Below are 11847 nucleotides of genomic sequence, written 5' to 3'. Positions count from 1 at the left end.
GGGCAGTAACTATCTCAAATAGGTTTCCAGCTTTAATGTTTTATCTAGGATTTCTATGCTCTTTCACCTGAGTTTTTTCTGCAAATGCTTCTAACTCCATCACTGGGTGTGTGTGTGTGTGTGTGTGTGTGTGTTCAGGACTGGGGTAGAACATAGACAATAGTGGATCAGTGCAGGTAGTGTATTTGATCTCACCCCTCTCCATCCCTATCCCCACATGCAAACACATCTGTGGCCAAATAATTCTCCATCTTTCTTACTATGCCTGTTTCTGTTTTTGGTTCCTCATTTCTCTGTGTGTGTGTGTGTGCGTGTGTATGTGTGTGTGTCTCCATTTCCATCTCTGTCTTTATTTCCACATCTCTCTCCTCATCTCCCTTCTATCTCTTTCTCTCCCTATCATTCTTTCTTCTACCTCTTCTTCTCAATTCTTTCTCTTCCTCTTGTTTCTTTCTCTCCCCATCTCTTTTTTCTCCTTATCTTTGTTTCTCTCTTCTATCTCTCCTTCTCATCTTCCTGCTTTTTTCTCCCTCCCATCTGTCTTTTTCCCCATTTCTCTCTCTCTTCTTCTCATCTCTCCTTTTCTCCCCATATCTTGTTTTCTCTCTCTTCTCTCTCCTGCCCTCCTCTGGTTCCCTCTTCACTCACTTTCTCTCCCCTCCATCTCCCTTCTCATTTCCCTCCTCTCATCTCTCTCATTCCTGTCTCTCTCCCCATCTCACTGTCTCCTGAATCTCTCTTCCCCATCCCAGCCTCTCTTCTGACTTTCCACTCCCCTCTCTATTTCAGAGCGGAAGTCTACTTGGAATGAGAAGAAGAGGAAGACCTTTGAGCGGGCCAGCATTGGAGATGATGCCTGTAGCTTCTCTAATTTTCGCCCAGCCACACTGACTGTTACTAACTTCTTCAAACAGGTAGGGGTGATCCTTAGGCCAAAGTGAAGCCTGGGGCCTCCTGGGGAAATGCTGGGGTAAGCAGGGAAGATTCTCTCATCTGAGGTTGACAGGAGGGCTAGAATGAGTTCTCTAAGGTCCAGAGAATGCTGGGTGATGGGCCTGGGATCTCACAGCAGGGCAGAAGATAAGGCAGCATGTTTTTGGCCCAAATTACAGGAGGGTGACCGGCTGAGTGATGAAAATTTATACAAGTTCCTGGCAGACATGAGGAAACCGTCCTCAGTGCTACGGAGGCTACGGCCTGTCACAGGTACTGCCTTCCTCATTATTTCCCCTACTATCCCTTGCCACCTCTTACCCTGTCTCTAGATCCATTCCCCACCCTCTCCCCAACAATTTCCCATCTTCAGACACCCTTGTCTTTATCTTCCCATTGCTAGATACCTTTTTTCCTAAGAATCCCCTATCCCCAGGCTTCTCTTTCTCCATCTCTTCATCCCCTGACATCCTGGTCCCCAGCAATTTCTCAATCCCAGTGACTTTTGTCCCTCGCTCTCTACTGTGAATTCCATTCCCCTCCACCAACACACACACACACACACACACACACACACTCTCTCTCTCTCTCTCTCTCTCTCTCTCTCTCACACACACACACACACACACACACACTCACACACTCTCACTCCCACAACACCAGCTGGACACCAGCAACCAAAGAAGTTGTTTGTTATGCAGATGCGGGTGAGTCTGGTTTAACTTTGATCCCTCCCACTCCCCTAAGGTTGATTGCCCTAGCTGTGTCCTCTTTGGGCCAGAAGGGTATAAAAGCAGTTTTTAAGATTTTGTTGGGGGAGCTCCTGAGAACTACTCCTGACTGCCCCTCTGCTGACTGCTTCCCCTACCCATTCTATTAGTTTTATTTTATAAAAATATTTATTTATTTTTAACATTCATTTCTTTTCAAATTTTGATTTCTAGATTCACTCCCTCCCTCCGCTGACTGTTTTTAACCTCCTTGCCAAGAGTGCTTATTTATTACTGATTTTTAGCCTTCTCGCTGCAGATAAGCCAATGTTTATGATTATAGTAAAAGGACTATTAGCCAGAACCTGCGGGGTCTGGAACATCCATGGTGCCAAATGTGGAGCAGTAACCCGGACACCCTCCTCCTCAGATACCTCTGTCCCCAGACCCTCAGCCCCAGGAATTAGCACATCCAGACACCTTGTCCCCAGGCCCAGCCCCTGCCCTGCACAAACCACTTTGAGCTGGCTTGGGTACAGCCATTAGACACTTAGTGTCTAGAGATGGAAGAGAGCCCTGTGTGGGCCAAGGTGGTCAGGGAAGGCTTCCTAGCACAGGTAGGACTGGGAGGGCCTTCTAGGATGGAGGTGAAAATATTAGCAAAGACCTAAATATTCCCTCTACCTTGTGGTCTGCAGCCCAGCTTAAGATCGACATCTCCCCAGCCCCTGAGAACCCCCACTTCTGCCTATCCCCGGAGCTGCTGCATGTGAAGCCATACCCTGACCCCCGTGGCCGCCCCATCAAGGAGATCCTGGAATTTCCAGCCCGAGAGGTCTATGCCCCCTTCACCAGCTATAGGTGGGTCCCAGTGGTGAGTTCTGAGGGCTGTGCTTTATTCTGGGTGTAATTCCATGTCCCAGGCCCCTCTCTATCTGCCAGGCTTGTGCTCTCAATTTTTCTTCCATCCTGCTTGGACAGAAGCAGAGGCAGTTTGGGGGCATTGGGTGTGCCTCAGTCAGGAGGTCCCAGTGAGAGCCTTAGAATCATGCATTTCCCCCTCCCCTTCCCAAGAAACAGGTCCAGGCATCTACAGGCCAAAACAATGGTTTAATAATGTCAGCTTTGCAGCCTGCCTGAGGGCGCCCCCCCTCCCGGCTACCTCTCCTCTGGCCGGTTTTCCCACTTGCTCAGTCTTCCTTGGACAGCCTCCCTCAGCCACCCAAGCTCTTAGGCGGAGCCACTGCCATAGAGGCCCTTTGGGGAGGGACGTGGGGATCGTAGCACAGCTGGTGGGCACTTCAGGAGCCGTCCCGTCCACTCCCCTCATTCTACAGATGAGCAAACTGAGGTCCAGGGAGGTTGTGACTTGGCCAAGGTCACACAGATAGTAAGCAACATCCAGCCTTTGAACTCAGGTCCTCTGAGTGCAGAGCACGTTCTCCAGGCGTTCACAGCGAGCAAGGATCAGAACAATCCATCTTCTCCCCTGCTGAGGCCCTTGTCCCAGGGGCCATCTTACTTGGGCTCAGTCTTCCTTCCCAGCTTGCTCAGGATGGGAGTGCTCCAGCTTGGAGCCTAAAGAGGAGAGGAAACCATCAGTCACACTTAGATATCTCTAGGATTCGGGGTGAGAGGGCACCAAGCTGTCTTGGCTCCTCCTTTGTCCTCCCCTGCCCCGGCCGTTTCCTCACCTCTCCCGAATGTGACACAGCTGCTGCCGCTGCTGGTCAAGCTCTCGCTGCTGCCGCTGGACGTGACCCATTAAGGACCAGATGATCTGACTTTGTTTGTCCGTGTAGAGCTGTGGGAGCAGGGTTGGGTATTAGCTCCAAGCCGCCCCCGCCCTGGCACCTACCCTGCCTCCAACCCCTAACTGAACCCAATCAGCGGCTGCCTTTTCATGCCTGTCCTTTCGTGTGTCTCAGAAACTGGCGTCCTCCCTCCACCTCCCCTTCTCTGAAGTCAGCCAGAACTGGAGGGAGGAGAAGATCAATTCGTTCTCCTTCTCCTGCCTCCTGTGCTTGAGCCCTCTCCAGCGTGCTCTCTTCTAGGGAAGGACAAGGGGCAGGGTTCCTGCTTGACAGATGGGAAAACTGAGAACGTTTATGGGACTTGCCCCAAGTTGCATGGGAAGTCAGCGCTCCTGGTTTCAGCTCAGGACCCTTGCTACAGTCCTGCAGGTTTTTTGTAGCCATCAGGGATGGCCCTGGCCCTGGCTCTATTTCCCTGGGCATCTCTGTCCCTCTGCCTGCCTTTGACCCCAAGGGAAAGAAAGCTGTCTAAGATCCAGGGATGGGCTCTGGAGCTGACATCCACACCTCCCAATTCCCCAGTGCACTATTAGGAGCTTTTACCTTTAGGTCTTCAAGCTCCTTCTGGGTGTGGCTGGGCACCACTGCAGCCAGGGCCCCCTGGAGCTTCTCTACTCTCTGCTGAAGAGCCTGGTGCCCCTCCATTGCTTTGTTGAGTGCGATCCCGGCTCCCTGAGCTTGTAACTCCAAGCTCTTCTCTTCTGCCTGTTGGGGCAAAGCAGGTGTCGAGAGGGGACCAGGGAGGCTGAACTAAGGGAGATGCCCCCGATGGAACAAGGGGATCGGAGGGTGCAGTAGCCTTGACTGGTGCAAGGGGCTATTTAGGGTGTCCAAAGAAGGGCAAGAGCCCTCTGGGAGCCTGGCATCTCCCCTCCCTGTTCCCGGGGGTGCCCACCTCCCCCTGTCCTTAGCTACCTGGATCTCCCCTAGATTCCTCTCCAGCTCTTGCGTCCGTGCCCGGGTACTGCCCAGGTCCTGCTGCAGCATAACCACGGTCTGCTCATAAAGCCCCAGGCTGCGGCTGGCCTCATCGAGTTGGGCCTCAGTGGCCCTATAAATGTGGTTGAGGGCCTGGCCAAACTGCAGGATGCCGTGGAGAAGGATGCTGACTTCATCTTGCAGCGCCAGCTCCTGGCTTGGCTTGGGGGGTGTGGGCATGGGCAGTACCAGGCTGGGCATCATGAGCAGGCACAAGAGAAGAGACATGGTTACACCTGGAGAGGTCAGAGGGGCTAGAGGCTGAGCCTGGGGACTGCTGTCCGGGGCCTCCAGCCTTTCCCTTTTATGCCTGAGGCACTGCCCACTGGCTGGCCTCCAGCTTCAGCTCTCCCACCTCTCCTTCCTCTCCCCCAGAGATCAATCGTTAACTTGTAGCATAGGGAGGAGGTGGGTCCAACCTCAGCCTTCTCCTCCCCTCAAGCAAGCCCTGAGTTGTGCAAGGCCAACATGGGGTGAGAATTGCATCAGGGACCAGGAGTCACGCAGTCTGTGCCAGCTGGACCCTTCCCTAACAGCTGGTCTGGGGTGGAGGTCAGGCTGTGACAAGCCATGCTGGAGTCACGCCACTCGCCAGGGGGACATGGACTGAGCTTTCTGGTACTCCCACTCCATCCCCTCCTCCTCCTCCCTCCTCCTATAGCCCATGACTCAGGTTGAGGGAGTGGAACCCCATACCACCCCCCACCCCCTTAGAGGCACTGGTACATGGTCAGCGAGAAGGATGGATGGGCCATCCTAGTGGCTGTCCATCCTGGAAATTGAGATCCTAACCCCATTTCCATCTATGTCTTACAGTCCGGTGACCCAGGCGATAGCTGGGGCTGGTCCTGGCCTTCAAGGCCCCTAGTGAGACTGGACAGGGCTTTGTTCTATTGAAAGACTAGTTACTGAGGAGGGCTCCTCTGGACCCTCCCCCCCCGACCCATCCTGTGCTTGGGGGGGGTTGGTATTGAGAGAGAACAAATTCTGCCTAGTCTTGAGGCCCTGGGATACAGGGGGACAAGCCCAGAGTTAGAAGTTAAGAGGGAGCCAATCCCTGTCTACCCCAGATGTGCTGTGGGACTATTGGCCTTTAGGGGGCGGGCAAGATTTCATTTAAAATTTTTGAATCTACATTCATCAACAGAGAGGCAGCACGGCGTAGCGGATAGTTAGTTAATAAGCATTTATTGAGCACTTGCTGTGTGCCAGGTGCTGTGCTAAGCACTGGGGATGTAAACATTTAAAAGACAGAAACACAATCCCTGCCTTCAAGGATCTGGGGTTGAAGAGGATTGGGGGGGAGGGTGATGAAGGAAGAAGTGAATAAGCATTTATTAAGCTCCTGCTATATATCAGACACCGTGCTAAGCAGTTTACAAATCTTCTCTCATTTGATCCTCACAACAATTCTATGGGGTGGGTGCTATTATGATCCCCATTTTACAGCTGAGGAAACTGAGGCAGCAGAGGTTAAAGGGTTTGCCCAGGGTTATATAACTAGTAAGTGTCAGAGGCTGGATTCAAACTCAGACTTGCCTGACTCTGGGCACTCTACCCGCTGTACCACCTAGCTGTTGCTAGTCAAATCCTACTTCTGACATATCCTAGCTGGGCGTCCCTGGACCAGTCACTTAAGCTCCCAGACAGATCTCTGAGACCATGAGTTACAAAGAAGGTCCAGACTTGTACTGGTAGAGAGAATTTTCTCACTCGGCAGTTCCTCATCCTGCTCAGATCACAGGCCTGGTCCCTACCTCTATCCTTACTCCTGAATAATTTATTCCTTAATAATTACTTTTTTTTATTCCTCAAGGATTAAAATGTCCTTAATAATTAATTCCTTAATCTAGAACTCTCTCTCTGCTTTGTCCTCACCTGGCTCAGGTGTTAGGACTATATTGGCTTGTCAAATGGGTTCCACAGTGTTTTCTGTTCAGTATTTTTATCTTACCCCGGTTACACGTAAAAACAATTTTTTAACATTTGTTTTTAAAGCTTTGAGTTCTAAATTTTCTCCCTTCCTCCCTCCCCACCCCCCACCCCCACCCCACCCCACCGAATTGAGAAAGCAAGTAATTCAATATAGGTCATACATGTATAGTCATGGAAAACATCCATAATATCGACTGTGTTTTCTTTCCCGGTTTTTGAGAATAATTTGTGTAGTCCAGGTATCATTCTTTAAAAGTTTGCTGAAATTCACCTGTAACTCCATCTAGAACCAGGCTTTGTTTTCTTAACCAGGTAGTTGTGACTTTCCGTCTGTCTGGGCCTCAGTTTTCCCAAGTATCTGATGCAGGTACTAGTCTCTGGCCTGCCTACCTAGTGGAGTGGCTTGAAACTCTGAGGAGCTAAGGCCGTGTAGTGGAAGGTTCCAGTAAAGTCTGGTTTCAGTGAGAGCCAGAGGTCCCTCCCCCTGGGTCACTGAGACCCCCCCTCAGCGCCTCTGGAGGGGGCAGTTGCTGATGTGATTGTTGCCCCATTAAGCTATGCCAAGCTCGCTGTTCTGTCTTTGACTGCTGGGCATAGGCCAGGGCCACCCCCCACAACCCTCGCCCAGTCCAGGGCCTCTTTCCCTCTTACCTGGACTGTTGCAACAGCCGCTCTCCCTGTCGCCATCAATCCCCTCTGATTTCATCCTGTCCTGGTTGCCAGTTAACCTTAAAGCCTATATCCTGTGACTTGGAATCCTTCAGGGGTTACCCAAGTGCTTTCTTCCCCCCGGAGGTCTTTAGGTGGGGACTGCATGGCTGCTTATTGGGGTCATGGTGGGGATTTCTGGTGGGTAAAGGGTAGGCTGGTTGGCCTCTGAAGCCCCTTCCAACTTTGTGAACCCGGTGATGGGATCATTTTTTTTTTCTGTCATTCAAGGCATTATATGTTTCTGGGTCCATCATCTTTCTCTTTTCTTTTTTAAATTAAATTAAATTTTTTTAAATTAACAAGCATGTTTTTTGTTTCCTGCTCACTTCCCCCTACCCTGCCATCACAACCAAAAACCCTTGTAACAAATGTGTCTAGTCAAACAAAACAGGCCTTCTCCGAAAGTAGATGTCTTATTCTTCAGCATGAGTCTTTGGCCCTCCCAGCTCTAAATCGAAGGATTCCTTAGAACTCTTTCTAACTCCTTCCTACCCATCCTTCAAGGCCAAGTTCAAACCTCACCTCCACCATGAAGCCCTCCCTAATGACCCCAATACCTCCTTCCTCGAGCCTGTTACATTGTAGGCCTTAGTCTAGACCACAACTGAATTTAAATCTTCACTGCCACTTTTGAACTGGGTTACTTTGGGCAGGGCCTACTCTTACCTTAATTTTTACTGGAAAAAAGAAGCAGTGAAATAAGGAAGCTGGCCTGGGTCATCTCTAAGATGCCTTCAATACTGATGATCCTCTCTCCTCCCTCTTCCTGAAGTGAGCGTTGGAAGTGGGGTTAGAAAGATCTGGGTTCAGATCATCTCCCCAGCACTTAACTCGCTGCATGATCTCACGCAGGTCACTTTGAACCCCTTGGTTTTCTCATCTGTAAAATGGGGGCGACGGGGCCTATCATTACCTCCCTTACAGGATTTTGAGACCCAAATGAGGTGTGGCAGGGGGGGTGCCTGGCAAACTTAGGGCACCGTATGAATGTTTGTCCGTTGTTACTGCCTGAGCCCACGCTGTTGACTCCTGCAGCACGAAGACTTCCCTGTGACCTCTGACCTAGTTCTCCTCTCCCCCCCACCAGAAACCTGCTGTATATCTACCCCCACAACCTCAACTTTAGCAGCCGCCAGGGTTCGGTCAGGAACATTGCCATCAAAGTACAGTACATGGCGGGAGAGGACCCCAGTCAGGCTTTGCCGGTCAGTGTGCGCACACGTGTGCATGTGCGTGTGTGTGTGTGTGTGTGTGTGCGCGCGCGCGCCACCATCCGTGCCTGCACATTCCTGGTGGGAGGCAGCACTGTCGTGGAAAAAGTCCTGTACTTAAAGTCAGGACAGCTGATTTCAAAGCCCAGGCTTGTTCTTTGTAGGTAGGTTTGGGTAAGATTGAGAAATCCCTTCCCCCTCTCTTGCGCTAGCTCTCTAAAGGCCTTCCCACGTCTGATATGTTATAATCCTATGAATTACGTCTAAGTCCAGAAACTACATTTGGGAGGGCCAGAGGATATGGTTATTTGGGGACATGGGAGCAGGAAATGCTTGGGGACCTCCCTTTTTTCTGTGCCCTTCTAGACCTGAGCTCTATCCCTGTCACCCCAGTTTAGGGTCCTCCGTAGGGGGAGGGGTGACTCCTCTATAAAGGTCACTCAGTCCAGCCTCTGCCATGGGCAGAATGACACCATCTGTCTTCTTCAGCCCCAGATGGAAGGAGTGGCGTGTGAAGGAGTTGTTACCGCCCTAAACCCTGATTCTCCTTACCCCCAAGGTGATATTTGGGAAGTCCAGTTGCAGTGAATTTTCCCGAGAGGCCTACACAGCTGTGGTGTATCATAGCAAGTATGGGGGCCCAAATGGTCAAACCTGTTGGGTGGAGGTATTTGGTGGGGCTGGGAGGCTGAAAGGGCTGATGTGGGCACAGAGGGATTGAGCTGGCCTTAAGGGACTTGGGTTGGTCAGAGGGGTCTAACTAGGGTGGTTAAGAAGTGGCTGGAAAGTCAGGGTCTACTAACCTAGGGTGGGCCCCTGGACCTAAGGAATGTTCATGGAGGGCAGGGTCTGGATCCTCTAGGGGCTCACCGGTCTACCTCCTGCTGCCCTCTAGGTGCCCGGAGTTCTATGAGGAGTTCAAGGTACAGCTCCCAGCCAACGTGACAGAGAACCACCACCTGCTATTCACATTCTATCACGTCAGCTGCCAGCCAAGGCCCAGCACACCTCTGGAAACACCCGTTGGCTATACCGTGAGGCCTGGGACCCCTTCTCCCCACCACCAGTCAAGCCACCCCGGTTCTGTGCATGCCTCTGGAGCTTCCCACTCCCCATTCCCAACTCTAACTACCAGCCCTTCCCTCTGGGCTTCCACAATAGGGGAGGTTTTTGTGGGAAGTGGCCTGTTCTCGTGGGCTCACTAGCTCTCACTCATGTCCCTCCCACAGTGGATTCCTCTCCTCCAGCACAGCCGCTTGAGGACGGGCCCCTTCTGCCTGCCTGTGTCTGTGGACCGGCCTCCCCCCAGCTACTCGGTGCTCACAACTGAAGTGAGTAGGCATCCCCTGACCTAAGGTTCCTTGGTGGTGTCTGGCACACTTGAGACCCCCTATCCCAGACTAGCCTGGAGTTTCCCAAGGTGCCACAGGGTGGGGAGGAGATTCCCTAGAATACATTGGTTCTGTCCTTCTCCCTGCCCCCATCTCACTGTGGCCCTGACTCCAGCCAGGTGGAGCTGGACCCATCTGATGTTGCAACACCAGCAAGTGGGAATGCGTGGGGTAGGGTTGCCTGGAGCGTGATCAGGCCCCAAGGAGCTGGCAGCAGATGTTCTGGGGAAGAGAGTTTCTTGCCCGTCCCCACATCCCCTAGTTGGCAGGCTGGGCTGGGCTCCTGAAGTCTAAGCCTGCCCATCTCTCCCTTCCTCTAGGTTGCACTCCCTGGCATGCGATGGGTGGATGGTCACAAGAGCGTGTTCAGTGTGGAACTCACAGCTGTGTCCTCAGTACACCCACAGGTACCCCTGGCTGGGGAAGGGCAGGCAGTGGGGCCATCTGCCCTGTGGTAGGGGCCAAAGAGAAGGGCAGACCTACAGAGGAGGCCCAGAGGCTGCCACCTCTGCTCTTGCTGGGGGTGACCACAGGGACCGTCACCTCCACCCCCAAAAAAGCCTTTCTTAAGACAACCTTAAGGTCCTGAGCACCTAGGAAACTGTTTGTGGCTGTCACATGGCCCAGCGACCTGTGGCTTTCAGGCCTAGCATTAGGAAATTGGCCCATGACCTGCCTGGCATCCATGGCAAAGTGTGAGTGACTGGGGTAGAAAGAAGGCTGGGGTCATCCCTGCCCCCAGGAGCTATTTTTGACTTGGCTGCTGACTCAGGCCCTGGCTCAAGAAAGGTGAAGGTTGGGAGGGCCATTCATGGAGAGCTGGTCAGTTTAATCAATAAGATGGTGCTGGCACACCAGCCTACTGCACCACTAACTCCCCCACTCCCAAGATTTACAGTGTACGAGTGCTCGCTCTCTCTCAGTTTCTTAGGACTAGATGGGCCCAGAGGAAACAAGAGGCTTATGGACTGAGCTGAGCTGGGCTGGGCTTCTGGCCCCAGAGCAGTGCTTGTGGATTGTCTGCTTGGGGTGGGGGGAGGGTTTCTTTGTGCAGAGCAGGCCCCTGGATCCTGCCTGACTTGCCCCTCCCCCCTCCAGGACCCCCATCTGGACAAGTTCTTCACGCTGGTTCACGTGTTAGAGGAGGCTTCCTTCCCCTTCCGCCTGAAGGATGTGATCCTGAGTGAGAACAAAGTGGAGGCAGAGCTGAAGAGCAGCGTGGGGGCCCTACGGCTGGCCAGCCCTGAGCCCCTCGTTGCCTTCTCCCACCACGTGCTGGACAAGCTCATCCACCTCATTGTTAGGCCCCCCATCATCGGCGGCCAGATCGGTGAGGGGCAGGGGCGCCAGGCTGGCCAGGCGGGGTGGGTGGGGGTTCTGCCGCCTCTCTGGGCCTCCTCTTTCCAGGCTGGAAAGTGGATGCCCACATTAATGCCAGGAGGGAGGGTAACAAAAGTTGACTCAGTGACCCTCCCTTGCCCTGTAGTGAACCTGGGCCGTGGGGCCTTTGAAGCCATTGCCCTTGTGGTCAGCCTTATTCACAAGAGCCTAGATGGAGCCCAGGACCAGAGGGGTCACAACCAGTTGCTGGCCGCCTATATCCACTATGCCTTCAGACTGCCTGGCCCTGAGCCTGGCCCCATGGGTGGTAAGTGAGCTACCGCCCACCCCCAATGGGGGTATGTATACTCTGTCATCCCACCGGCACTAAGCACTCCAGCCTGGCAGCACTGAGTCCCTGACCGCTCCCTCCCCAGTTGCAGCCCCCACCAGGCTGGAGAGTCAAAGAACAAGGTGTTAGAGCCTAGCCGAGGTGGGAGCTAGAGATGCCCGGGGCAGTGAGCAGGAATTCTCACTGGGAGTGAGAGTTTGTGTTCTGAGTGGCCTTTGAGAGAGGGTGGCAGGTGTGGGGAGAGTGTCTGAGAGCCCTTCTAACCCTCATGTACTCCGTCCTGTCCCCAGTGCCTCCTCCACCCCCTGTGCAATGTGCTGCACTGTCCCGTGCCCCTGCCCAGCCCTCCAGCCTCCACCTGTCACGTTCCAAGAGCATCAGCAGCAGCAACCCTGATCTAGCCTCCTCTCCCTGCTCCCCAGATGAGGAGGTCACTCGAATCCTAGCCTGCAAGGTGTGGGCTGGGGCCAGGGAAAGGGTGGGGCAGCTGCA

General features: G+C 53.1%; 2 protein-coding genes across 8 annotated transcripts in view; one reads left to right on the top strand and one right to left on the bottom strand.

Annotated features, from left to right (window-relative positions):
- The window catches only part of DOCK6 (dedicator of cytokinesis 6), a 56414-nt gene that overhangs the window by 24608 nt on the left and 19959 nt on the right, over window positions 1-11847 (top strand). For all 7 annotated transcript variants that reach the window (XM_027850883.1, XM_027850885.1, XM_027850884.1 and 4 more), the window contains exons 12-22: window positions 790-914; window positions 1113-1206; window positions 2342-2504; window positions 8169-8286; window positions 8852-8922; window positions 9188-9326; window positions 9522-9623; window positions 10004-10090; window positions 10782-11013; window positions 11170-11331; window positions 11646-11809. In XM_027850883.1, the coding sequence (XP_027706684.1) occupies window positions 790-914; window positions 1113-1206; window positions 2342-2504; window positions 8169-8286; window positions 8852-8922; window positions 9188-9326; window positions 9522-9623; window positions 10004-10090; window positions 10782-11013; window positions 11170-11331; window positions 11646-11809 (1457 nt within the window). The remainder of the gene's footprint in view (window positions 1-789; window positions 915-1112; window positions 1207-2341; window positions 2505-8168; window positions 8287-8851; window positions 8923-9187; window positions 9327-9521; window positions 9624-10003; window positions 10091-10781; window positions 11014-11169; window positions 11332-11645; window positions 11810-11847) is intronic.
- Window positions 2768-4689, bottom strand: ANGPTL8 (angiopoietin like 8). The gene is made up of 4 exons (XM_027850889.1): window positions 4373-4689; window positions 4001-4162; window positions 3338-3447; window positions 2768-3221 (listed from the first exon to the last, which is right to left on the bottom strand). Exons 1-4 carry the CDS (start codon window positions 4661-4663, stop codon window positions 3194-3196), a joined length of 591 nt encoding a protein of 196 aa, XP_027706690.1. The 5' UTR covers window positions 4664-4689; the 3' UTR covers window positions 2768-3193.

This window comes from Vombatus ursinus, unplaced genomic scaffold, assembly GCF_900497805.2.
Source record: "Vombatus ursinus unplaced genomic scaffold, bare-nosed wombat genome assembly UNPS02009173.1, whole genome shotgun sequence".
NCBI classification, from domain to species: Eukaryota; Metazoa; Chordata; class Mammalia; order Diprotodontia; family Vombatidae; genus Vombatus; species Vombatus ursinus.
Note: the sequence above shows the minus strand (reverse complement) of the source record. Positions and strands in the feature narration are given on the sequence as shown.

Coding starts and splice junctions, on each gene's coding strand:
- ANGPTL8 (XM_027850889.1), bottom strand. CDS start 4,663: ATGTCTCTTCTCTTGTGCCTGCTCATGATGCCCAGCCTGGTACTGCCC. Junction 4,163..4,372: donor GGAATCTAGGGGAGATCCAG/GTAGCTAAGGAC, acceptor TTGCCCCAACAG/GCAGAAGAGAAGAGCTTGGA. Junction 3,222..3,337: donor CTGTGTCACATTCGGGAGAG/GTGAGGAAACGG, acceptor TCTCCTCTTTAG/GCTCCAAGCTGGAGCACTCC.